We start from the raw sequence: 13372 nt of genomic DNA on the forward strand, positions 1-13372 counted from the left end.
AAGTGACAACCAAGTTAACTGTGTAGACTATGACATCTATTGCACAACTGGTAGTGAATAAACTGGAGAACAGGTCAACAAAAACATTCAGTGGATAAATGATGACTTATTACATTCAAAAGGGTCATGATCTGTCGGGTACGCGCAGCATAACCGCTCTCTCCTCTCCCCCGCGTGCACGCGCATCGTATTCATCTCCGTTTTCCAATAAAATCCGTTGGAATTAAACAATCAAAGACGGTTAAATGCGGAGTGCAGCGCACACTTTCCTGAATGACTGAAGCTAGAGAGAGAGAGAGAGAGACGGAGAGAGAGAGAGAGAGAGAGAGCGAGACAGAGAGAGAGAGAGACACACAGAGAGAGAGAGAGACCCCATGACGCGCAGTCTCTGGAGACCCATGGAGGGAGATGGCGGGTAATCCCAGGGAGAAGGATCACTTCAGCCATGCGCCGCGGATATTAAACGCCTTAGACTATACTACATGCCGGTGGGATCGACTAAGTGGGTGGATATTTGGACATAACACAGGAATTGATCCCTTGACGCGCAGAATGAACCGCGAAAGGGACAGATGGGACGCGGGCAAACCGGAGACTTTGTTGGCAATTTTGTGGAATCCACGTAGCGTCACTATGGAGCCTTTATTTTCTCTGAGCTGCTCAGAAAGCCTTCGTGTCTTCACAGAGGTGAAGGAAGTTAAGTGAGGTGAGCTTGTAGTAGAATGGTCCTCCTCGGATGGGACTCTGAGGGAAGGCGATGGCAGCTTTTCACCACAGCAACCCAACGGACAGGGACATCAGGAGGGTTCTCCAAAAACTTCTAATCATGCTCTCTCTGGGAATAATCTGTGTCTCTCTTTTCTACTTCCTCGCGGGATGCTGCGAGTCGGACATAAGGGAAAACTCCATCTCTCAAAGACCCGCCAGTGAGTTTCTTTTATCAGGATGGTATCATGACAGAAACGGGACGTTGTATAAGGACGTTGTAATGGTACAGAATGAAGATGGATACCCAGTAGCCGGGGAGAGGAGCACAATAACTCCGGTTTTGGAGACGAATAACTCGGTTAAAGATTTGATGGCGACACGGCGGTTACCCCAAGCCCTCATTATAGGGGTAAAGAAGGGTGGCACGAGGGCTCTTTTGGAGTTTCTCAGGCTGCACCCGGACATCCGCGCGCTGGGCTCTGAACCGCACTTCTTTGACCGGCATTACGCACGAGGTTTGGACTGGTACAGGTACATATCATGGTTGTCACTAGTTACCACAGCCACAAAGTCGTGAACCCCGCCCATTTATACAATTCAGTTTCTTAAAATTAATTATTTTTAATCCTAACCTTAACCTTAAATTAAGACCAAAACGAAAATGTAAGTTTTCATCAATTCTTAAGATATTTCTAATTTAGACTTTGTGGCTGTGCTATCTAGTGGAAACCACATATCGTATGGACGTGTCTGTTTTTTATAGAATGGGAGTTGATGTCCAATGAATTTTGGTTGAGTGCATTTCAGTACATTTAACTCCATAGACATGTTTTCGCCTCAGTGCACCTGCACTTGTAAATCAGAAGGTTATGGTTTATTGCTGTATAATGCATGCATGGTAGAATTGGTCGGTCTTTCATTTTTACACAACGATTTGCATATACAGTGCCTTCAGAAAGTATTCACGCCTCTTACATTTATTATTACATTTAGATGTTTTGTCGATGGCCTAAACATAATACCCCATAATGTCAAAGTGGAATTATGTTTATTATGTTTTTTTGAGTCAATAAGTGTTCAACCCCTTTGTTATGGCCTAAATCAGTTCAGGAGTAAAAATGTGCTGAAGTCACATAATAAGTTGCATCACTTCCTGTTTAAAGCGGAATGAGGGAGAGCTCGGTTTGTTGTTTTGGAAAGTTTTGAAAGTCTATGGTCTGTTGGCATCAGTTGCTGGACCCACTACTATCTGTCAAGTGATTCTGCCGACCAAGGCCAGGTCTGAGGAGCTGTTTGGCGTGGCAGCTAGCCTAGCTGCTAACTAGCTGCCTATTGTGGCTGGAACTGCAGATTGTCCAGGGCTTGTGGCTGTCTAGATCCCTGCTGTTTATTGTTGTTGTTTTCAATCTTCCCTGTGACCTGCCCTGTCTGGAACTATGAGGAGTAACAGCATAACCTATGTTGCTACCATGACAACGACCAAAGCTGGCGGGAATACCGTTGAGGACAGTGAAGGTGAACGATCTTTTAAATGAACAAAAATAGTTCCACAAGCAATTGTTACAACAACAAGAACATAGTTTGCAGTTCTCCCAGGGTCAGCTCAACGAGTTGAAACAGGAGAATGGCAATATGACAGCAATCTGTAAGTCATTGAGAGAGGACATCAGTTCTGTGTGTGACTCTATGATAACAATGACAGAGAAATCAGATTATCTTGAGGAACAATCAAGACGTGACAACTTTGTTGTGGACGGAATTGCAGAATTTCCACATGAGACCTGGATGGAGTCTGAGAACAAAGTGAGGGACATTATCTTGGAGAAACTGATGATGGACCAAAGGAAAAATTGAGGTGGAGCACACCCACAGGACTGAAAAACCAAACACCAGCACAGGTGATAGGCCCAGGCCAATAGTGGTCAAGTTCCTGACGTTCAAGGACAAGGTAGCTGCTCTGGAAAGAGCCAAGAACTTGAGAGGAACGTATATCTTACTCAACGAGGACTATCCTAAGTGTGAGGATCAACGCTGGAGACAGGAAACAGGTACATGGAGAACATTTAATAGAAAACGGACATGAAACAGGACAGGACCAGGGTCTGGACAGGGGACAAAATAACGACATCAATGTTGACACAGGGATGCAACGGAGGAAACAGACAGATAAGGCAATCAAATAATGATGGAGTACAGGTGGGTCCAATGAGGTACAGGTGCGCGTAACGAAGGTGCAGGTGCGCGTAATGAAGGGGACAGGTGTGTGTAATGATAGGCAGTCTGGCGTCCTCAAGCGCCAGTGAGGGAGAGCGGGAGCAGGCATGACACTAAAGCTGCCAGAAGGCTCCACCCTCCCTCCCAAAAGCCTAGAAGGATGAGGGAGCCAAGCTAATGGGTTCTTAGCTTCAACCCCTTAGCACACACACACGTACATACACCAACTGATTAATGGACTGCTGAATGAATATTGTTTTCTCTTGCTTTGTTTTCTCTTTTCCATATTATTTCTATCTCTGAGGCTTCCCAGGAAAGGATTGAAAATAGCCAATATTAATATATGTAGCCTTAGAAATAAGGTTTTTGAAATCAATAATTTGCTAACATCAGATAATATTAATAAAGTAGCAATTTCTGAGACTTACTAAGATAATTAATTTGATAATATAGCAGTAGCAATACAAGGATATAACATCTATAGAAGAGACAGGAATGTTTATGGGGGAGGTGTATATATTCAGAGACACATCCCTGTATTGCTTAGAGAATATCTTACATCAATTGTTATTGAAGTGTTGTGGTTGCAGGTTCACTTGGCACATCTAAAGCCTTTTCTTTTGGGGTGTTGCTATAGGCCACCAAGTGCTAACAGTCAGTATTTAAATAATATTTGTGAAATGCTTGATAGTGTATGGGATGTGAACAGAGAGGTCTACTTTCTTGAGGACCTGAATATTGACTGGTTTTCATCAAACTGTCCAATCAAGAGGAAGCTTCTCACTGTAACCAATACCTGTAATCTACCTACGAGGGTGTTTACAAACACTACAGGAACAAGATAATCCACATTCATCGATCACAGTTTTACTAATACCATAGAAATCTGTTCTAAAGCTTTATCCATACCCATTGGATGCAGTGATCACAGTATAGTGGCTATATCCAGGAAAGCCAAGGTTCCAAAAGCTGGGCCTAAAATAGTGTATAATAGTGTATAATAGTGTATAATACAAAATATTTTGCTGTGACTCTTATGTGGATGATGTAAAAAAAATATTTGTTGGTCTGATGTGATCCAGACGCTGCACTTGATGCATTTATGAAATTGCTTCTTCCTCTTATTGATAAACATTCACCTGTTAGAACTCTTAAGGCTCCATGGATTGACGAGGAATTGAAAAACAGTATGGTTGAAAGAGATGGGGCGGCAAAAGGAGTGGCTAATAAGTCTGGCTGCACATCTGACTGGCTGACTTACTGCAAATTGAGAAATTATGAGACTAAACTCAACAAAAAGAAGAAGAAACTGTATTATGAAGCCAAGATCAATGATATGTTTACATACCCTACATTATTCATCTCATATGTCTACGTATATACTGTACTCTATATCATCTACTGCATCTTTATGTAATACATGTATCACTAGCCACTTTAAACTATGCCACTTTGTTTACATACTCATCTCATATGTATATACTGTACTCGATACCATCTACTGCATCTTGCCTATGCCGCTCTGTACCATCACTCATTCATATATCTTTATGTACATATTCTTTATCCCTTTACACTTGTGTGTATAAGGTAGTAGTTTTGGAATTGTTAGGTTAGATTACTCGTTGGTTATTACTGCATTGTCGGAACTAGAAGCACAAGCATTTCGCTACACTCGCATTAACATCTGCTAACCATGTGTATGTGACAAATAAAATTTGATTTGATTTGATTTATAAATAATGATGGGGGAAAAAACAATGTTTTAAATACAATTATGGTCAGAAAGACAAATACAACTTTCATCGAATCAGATGGCTTATTTATCACACTTCATTGGCAAAGTGGGACGATTTAGGCAGGAAATGTCAACAGCGAGCAGTGAGCCATCTGATTATAATTATAATATCGTACTCAAATATTGTTATCGGTCAGAAATGACAAACTTCCTGGCGTTGACAACTTAGATGGAAAGCTACTGAGAATGGTAGGTGACTCTATAGCCGTCCTATATGTCATATCTTTAATCCGAGCCTAGAGGATAGTCTTTGTTCTCAGGCCTGGAGGCAAGCCAAAGTAATTCCGCTACCCAAGAATAGTTAAGTGGCCTTGACTGGTTCTAACAGCAGACCTTTCAGCTTCCAGCCAGCTATTAGCAAACTGTTGGGAAAAAATTGTGTTTGACCAAATACAATGCTATTTATCTGTAAACAAAGTAACAACAGACTTTCAACATGCTTTTAGAGAAGGGCGCTCAAAATGTGCTGCACTGACACAAATTGAAAGAAATTTATAATAAGACGATTGTGGGAGCGGTACTGTTAGATTTCTGTGTGAACTTTGATATTACTGACCATAACCTGTTGTTGCAAAAACCTATGTGTTATGGCCTTTCAACCTCTGCCATATCGTGGATTCAGGGCTATCCATCTAATATAACTCGGACGGTTTTCTTTAATGGAAGCCTCTAATGTCAAACATGTAAAGTGTGGTGTACCGCAGGGCAGCTCTCTAGGCCCTCTAATATTTTCTATTTTTACCATTGACCTGCAACTGACATTAAACAAAGCATGTGTATGCATGTATGCTGATGATACAATCATATACACATCAGCAACCACAGCTAATGAAGTCTCTGAAACCCTTAACAAAGAGTTGCAGTTTGTTTTGGAATATTTGGCTTGTAATAAACTGGTCCTGAACATCTTTAAAACTAATAGCATTGCATTTAGTACAAATCATTCCCTAAGTTCTAGACCTCAAGCCTCCCGAGTGGCTCAGCAGTCTAAGGCGGTGTCAATACAGGTCTGGGTTCGATCCCAGGCTGTGTTGTCGCCGGCAGCGACCGGGAGACCCATGAGGCAGTGCACAGTTGGCCCAGCATCGTCCAGGTTAGGGGAGGGTTTGGCTGGCCGGGATGTCCTTGGCTCTAGTTTTATCTTGTCTTCATTATTGTCCAGTCATTTGGTCAAGCGCTGCAAAGAAAGGCCTAGGTAAGCTGCAGCTGGCCCAGAACAGAGCGGCACGTGTTGCTCATCATTGTAATCAGAGGGCTAATATTAATACTATGTATGCCAGTCTCTTTTGGCTCAGAGTTAAGGAAAGACTAACTGCGCCACTTCTTGTTTTTAGAAGAAATGAATGTGTTGGAAATTCCAAATGGTTTGCATAGTCAACTTACACACAGCACTGATACACACACTTACCCCACCAGACATGCCACCAGGGGTCTTTTCACAGTCCCCAGGTCCAGAACACACTTACCCCACCAGACATGCCACCATGGGTCTTTTCACAGTCTCCAGGTCCAGAACAAATTCAAGAAAACATAGAGTGTTATACAGAGCCTTGAGTTCATGGACCTCCCTTCCATGTTATATATCGGAAGTGAACAGCAAACCTGGTTTCAATAAACAAATAAAGCAACCCCTCTCCCCCATGTGACCGACTTGTTGCGTGTATATACTGACATATATGTATAACTGGTAGATGCGCACACACTACATGTAAATTGTGAAGTCTTTTGTCTGTAATGTCTTTTTGGTTATATGTCGGACTAGCTGTCACTATTGGAGTTGGCTAATGGGGATCCTAATAAATCAAATCAAATGCATGGACTCATTATGTGTGCAATAATAGTCTTTAACAAGATTTCTGAATGAGTACCTCATCTCTGTACCCCAGACATACAGATAATTGTAAGGTCCTTCAGTCGAGCAGTGAATTTTAAACACAGATTCAACCACAAAGACCAGGGAGATTTTCCAATGACTTGCAAGAAAGGACAGGTTGATAGGTAGAAATAAAAAAGCAGACATTGAATATCCCTTTGAGCACAGTGAAGTTTTTAATTACACTTTGTATGGTGTATCAATACACCCAGTCATTACATAGATAAAGGCGTCCTTCCTAACTCAGTTGCCGGAGAGGAAGGAAACCGTTCAGGGATTTCAACATGAGACCAATGGTGCCATTAAAACAGTTACAGAGTTGAATGACTGTGATAGGAGAAAACTTGAGGATGGATCAACAACATTGCAACAAGGCAGTAATGTAATACTGCAAAAAATGTGGCAAAGTAATTCATTTTTGTCCTGTGTTTTGTTTGGGGCACATCCAACACAACACATTACTGTATACAACTCTTCATGTTTTCAAGCATAGTGGTGCCAGCATCATCTTATGGGTATGCTGAAAACGGTTGCCTAGCAGTGATCAACAACCAATTTGACAGAGCTTTAAGAATTTAGAAAATCATAATAGGCAAATGTGGCACAATCCAGGTGTGGAATGTTCTTAGAGACGTACCCAGACAGACTCACAGCTGTAATCACTGCAGAAGGAGCTTCTACAAAGTATTGACTTAGGGGTGTGACTACTTATGTAAATGAGATATTTCTGTATTTAATTTTCAATACGTTTGCAAACATTTCTTAAAAACATATTTTCCCTTTGTCATCTTGGGGTATTGCTGTAACACAACAAAATGTGGAATAAGTCAAGGGTAATAAATACTCTCTGAAGACACTGTACATCCACTGTACAACCACTTTACAACCACTGTACAACCACTTTACAACCACTGTACAACCACTGTACAACCACTGTACAACCATTGTACAACCACTTTACAACCACTGTACAACCACTGTACAACCACTTTACAACCACTGTACAACCACTGTACAACCATTGTACAACCACTTTGCAACCACTGTACAACCACTGTACAACCACTGTACAACCACTTTACAACCACTGTACAACCATTGTACAACCATTGTACAGCCACTGTGCAACCACTGTACAACCATTGTACAACCATTGTACAACCACTGTGCAACCACTGTACAACCATTGTACAACCATTGTACAACCAATGTACAACCAATGTACAACCACTTTACAACCATTGTACAACTACTGTACAACCACTGTACAACCACTATACAACCATTGTACAACTACTGTACAACCACTGTACAACCACTTTGCAACCACTGTACAACCACTGTACAACCACTGTACAACCACTTTACAACCATTGTACAACCACTGTGCAACCACTGTACAACCACTCTGCAGCCACTCTGCAGCCACTCTGCAGCCACTGTACAACCACTGTACAACCACTCTGCAGCCACTGTGCAACCACTGTACAGCCACTGTACAACCACTGTACAACCATTGTACAACCACTGTACAACCACTGTACAACCACTGTACAACCACTGTGCAACCATTGTACAACCACTCTGCAGCCACTTTACAACCATTGTACAACCACTGTACAACCACTGTGCAGCCACTGTACAACCACTGTACAACCACTGTGCAGCCACTGTACAACCACTGTGCAGCCACTGTACAACCACTCTGCAGCCACTGTACAACCACTGTACAACCACTGTACAACCACTGTGCAGCCACTGTACAACCACTGTGCAACCACTGTGCAACCACTGTACAACCACTGTACAACCACTGTGCAACCACTGTACAACCACTGTGCAGCCACTGTACAACCACTCTGCAGCCACTGTACAACCACTGTACAACCACTGTACAACCACTGTGCAGCCACTGTACAACCACTGTGCAACCACTGTGCAACCACTGTACAACCACTGTACAACCACTGTGCAACCACTGTACAACCACTGTGCAGCCACTGTACAACCACTCTGCAGCCACTGTACAACCACTGTACAACCACTCTGCAGCCACTGTACAACCACTGTACAACCACTGTGCAGCCACTGTACAACCACTGTACAACCACTGTGCAGCCACTTTACAACCACTGTACAACCACTGTGCAGCCACTTTACAACCACTGTACAACCACTGTACAACCACTGTACAACCACTGTGCAGCCACTGTACAACCACTGTACAACCACTGTGCAACCACTGTACAACCACTGTGCAACCACTTTACAGCCTGCAACATGGAAAGATCTCGTGAATAATGTTTGTTGTTGTTGGCATATTCAAACATACCCACTGCAAGCTGGTCTAGGTGACAGGCAGAGGGAGACACTGCCAGCTGGCCATGCTAATCGGAATGTGTGTATGTGGGTGTATGTGTGTGTGTCTATGTTTGTGTGTATGTCTATTCTTGTGTGTGTGTGTGTGTTTATTCGCAGGGAGGGTCAGGATGAGTTATCACAGAGCAATCATCTCTCCAGCTGAGGCCAGATGTTACCATAGTCAGCTCCTACTGATCCTAGAGTCACACACACACACACACACACACACACACACACACACACACACACACACACACACACACATTTACATTCCCCAACACAGGGTTATAGTGTGTGCATGTAACATAAACTCTAACTACATAACAGATTAAACATAGGATTAAAATGTCATCATCTAGGTTAGAGAGGTTGCGTGGAACTGAACGGTTGGTTTAGGATGCAGTGATGCACATTGGTGTAAAGTACTTAAGTAAAAGTACTACTTAAGTAGTTTACGGGGGTATCTGTACTTTTAGTTTGACTCCTCTACATTCCTATAGAAAATAGTGTACTTTTTACTGCATACATTTTCCCTGACACCCAAAAGTATTTGTTACATTTTGAATGCTCAGAATTATGGTCCAATTCACACACCTATCAATGCATTGTCATCCCTACTGCCTCTGATTTGGCAGACTCATTAAATACAGGGTAGCAGGGGTGGCAGGGTAGCCTAGTGGTTAGAGAGGTGGACTGACTGGTTGTGGACTTTGCCCTTGAACAGGCAGTTAACCCACTGTCCCTAGGCCATCATTGAAAATAAGAATTTGTTCTTAACTGACTTGCCTAGTTAAATAAAGGTCAAAAAAAAAAATATTGAGTTCTTAAATTATGTCTGGGTGTTGGAGTGTGCCCGTCTGTCCATTACATTTTTTTAAACGTTCTTTTATTTTTTACAATCGCTAGGACCCATTTCTCAATACTTAGGTCACTTTCTCAAAACTCTTCACACAGTTCTCCTAATCCAACTTTCAGCCTGGCACAACAGTCCATTTCACATCCAAAATGCACTAAAACGACCAAAACACTTCATACATGTCTCAAATCAACTCATTCTTCCAGAACACTAGCAAAGGTTGTCACCCAACAAGCACACTTTGTCACTCATAAAACAATGACCTAAAAAAACACTAACAGGTAGCATTACACCATGTTTAATTTTGTAACATTTCTTTACAAAACAAGAATGACACCTCTCTACTGTTTAGAATTCACTGCAGTTCATGTTACAGGAATGAATCAGACATGTTGCAATATGCTTCAATACGTTTTATGGCATTGAATGATTCCAAAATACAATAATTTGTATATACACCATCTACCGATACAGATACAGTAGCAATGATAGTCAACCCTGTCTTCTGCACTTGGCCACAGGTTCTCATCCACATCACATCTTATGTCATCTTGGGCAATACACCTAGGAAAGAATCTTATGGCATGCATGGTCCATCCCTGGCAATCTTCTGCAGATATGTCCAGGCATCCAGCATTCCTTGCGTCCAGGAGGGACATTTGATCATGTGGATGGTGGTCATAAACCTTCCACCTCAATGAGGAAAATAATTCCTCTATGGGGTTGAGGAATGGAGAGTAAGGTGGGAGGAAAAGTGACACCATCCTGGGATGGGCTGGAAACCACTCTGTGACTGCATGGGAGTGGTGAAATGACACATTGTCCCATACAATTACAAATGTTGGCCGATTTCCCCTCACTGCAACCCTTTCCTCACCTGGCACAACCCTTCCATAGAGGTCATCCAGGAATGTAATGAGACGCTCGGTGTTGTATGGCACAACCCTTCCATAGAGGTCGTCCAGGAATGTAATGAGACGCTCGGTGTTGTATGGCACAACCCTTCCATAGAGGTCGTCCAGGAATGTAATGAGATGCTCGGTGTTGTATGGCCCAACCCTTCCATAGAGGTCATCCAGGAATGTAATGAGACGCTCGGTGTTGTATGGCACAACCCTTCCATAGAGGTCATCCAGGAATGTAATGAGACGCTCGGTGTTGTATGGCCCAACCCTTCCATAGAGGTCATCCAGGAATGTAATGAGACGCTCGGTGTTGTATGGCCCAACCCTTCCATAGAGGTCATCCAGGAATGTAATGAGACGCTCGGTGTTGTATGGCCCAACCCTTCCATAGAGGTCATCCAGGAATGTAATGAGACGCTCGGTGTTGTATGGCCCAACCCTTCCATAGAGGTCATCCAGGAATGTAATGAGACGCTCGGTGTTGTATGGCCCAACCCTTCCATAGAAGTCATCCAGGAATGTATAATGAGACGCTCGGTGTTGTATGGCCCAACCCTTCCATAGAGGTCATCCAGGAATGTAATGAGACGCTCGGTGTTGTATGGCCCAACCCTTCCATAGAGGTCATCCAGGAATGTAATGAGACGCTCGGTGTTGTATGACCCAACCCTTCCATAGAGGTCATCCAGGAATGTAATGAGACGCTCGGTGTTGTATGACACAACCCTTCCATAGAGGTCATCCAGGAATGTAATGCGACGCTCGGTGTTGTACGACCCAACCCTTCCATAGAGGTCATCCAGGAATGTAATGAGACGCTCGGTGTTGTATGGCCCAACCCTTCCATAGAGGTCATCCAGGAATGAAATGAGACGCTCAGTGTTGTACGGCCCAACCCTTCCATAGAGGTCATCCAGGAATGTAATGAGACTCTCGGTGTTGTATGGCCCAACCCTTCCATAGAGGTCATCCAGGAATGTAATGAGACGCTCGGTGTTGTAAGGCCCAACCCTTCCATAGAGGTCATCCAGGAATGAAATGAGACGCTCGGTGTTGTACGGCCCAACCCTTCCATAGAGGTCGTCCAGGAATGTAATGAGACGCTTGGTGTTGTACGGGCTAACCCTTCCAATAGAGGTCATCCAGGAATGTAATGAGACGCTCGGTGTTGTACGGCCCAACCCTTCCATAGAGGTCATCCAGGAATGTAATGAGACGCTCGGTGTTGTATGGCCCAACCCTTCCATAGAGGTCACCCAGGAAGGTCATGTACGGCCCAATTAGCGGTTTGTGTAACCGAAATTCATCATTGCAGCACACATTGTGATGTTGGCACCCCTCTGGCCCGGGACATCCACTGTGGCTCTTTTCCCAATCACATTCCTTCCTCGCCGTCGTGTTCTGGCCAAGTTGAAACCAGCCTCATCCACAAAGATGAATATGTGGGGTGATTGCCTGGCTTCTATCTTCACGACTGTCTAAAATAAATCCACAATGCAACATAAGAGTTCGGCTATTACGGTAGTTTACATTATACCTTAAAACATGCCATTGTGTGCCTCTGCCCTGTTTGGTGTTGTTCAAAACCAGTTCTGTATTTTATAGTCATCCTAGTCTCATCTGAGACGACAGCTCTTGATCTTCCTCTCAGTCTTCTTCCACCACGCATACGTACTCCTCTACCTCTCGCAGCCACTCTTCTTCCTCTGTCAGCCACTTCTCTATCTCTGTCTGGGTCCATGTTTACATTACAGTACAGCATTATTCCTAAGATGATCCCTTTTGTATAGATGGTAATGACATTTAAAGACTAACACCTGGGTTGGTGTTCAGCTACAATGGGAGTCAGATGTGGTTGGTCTAATTGTTTTGATAGTATTTCATTTTTTAGATTTGGAATATATTTCAATAAGGTATTACTGTACAAATGTAGCAAATTGCTGTCTTATTCAATGTTGTGTTATGTTAGGTTTTGAACTTAAGTTTAACGGTTTTGAAAAGAGTATGTAAACATGTGCAAATTGGCCAGTAGGTACATAGAGTTTTGTGTCTGAGTGAGAAAAGAATTCATGAAATTTGAAAGATGTAGTCATTGAATGCGTTTTGTGCCAAAGCAATGAAACACGATCCACAGTTTAGCCCACATAGACTGCTGTTGTGCTCACTGTGTGAAGGGTTTTGAAAAAGTGACCTAAGTATTGAGAAATGGATCCTAGCGATTGTAAAAAAAAAAAAAAAAAACCTGTGTGCCGTCTGGTTTGCATTAATATAAGGAATGTGGTGTAGAGCATTTACTTCTGTTTTTACTGAAGTACGACAAAGTAGTCCTTTTTCCACCACTGTACTAAAGTATATTTATAACCAAATATTTTTAGACTTTTACTCAAGTAGTATTTTACTGGGTGACTTTCACTTTTACTTGAGTCATTTTCTATTAAGATATCTTTACTTTGACTAAAGTATAACAATGTTTGTACTTATCTACCACTGGTGATGCAGTATTGGTATTCTGTAACCTCTGACAGTGTGATTTAATGGTTACAGGGTCAGTAGGTGAGATTGATTGAAAGTTAGAGGTGTGTTTTCTGTGTTTTACCAACATGATATTGGTCACAAACACGTATGGACGCACACACACACACACACCTCTTTTTCTC

The 13372-nt window shown here is 42.7% G+C and overlaps 1 protein-coding gene across 2 annotated transcripts in view; it reads left to right on the plus strand.

Annotated features, from left to right (window-relative positions):
• The first annotated feature begins 385 nt into the window (after positions 1–385).
• The window catches only part of LOC115106302 (heparan sulfate glucosamine 3-O-sulfotransferase 6-like), a 34212-nt gene continuing 21225 nt past the window's right edge, over positions 386–13372 (plus strand). For both annotated transcript variants that reach the window (XM_029628893.2, XM_029628894.2), the window contains exon 1: positions 386–1239. In XM_029628893.2, the coding sequence (XP_029484753.2) occupies positions 758–1239 (482 nt within the window). In that variant the 5' untranslated portion in view covers positions 386–757. The remainder of the gene's footprint in view (positions 1240–13372) is intronic.

The sequence above is a fragment of the Oncorhynchus nerka genome, linkage group LG23 (assembly GCF_034236695.1).
Source record: "Oncorhynchus nerka isolate Pitt River linkage group LG23, Oner_Uvic_2.0, whole genome shotgun sequence".
NCBI classification, from domain to species: Eukaryota; Metazoa; Chordata; class Actinopteri; order Salmoniformes; family Salmonidae; genus Oncorhynchus; species Oncorhynchus nerka.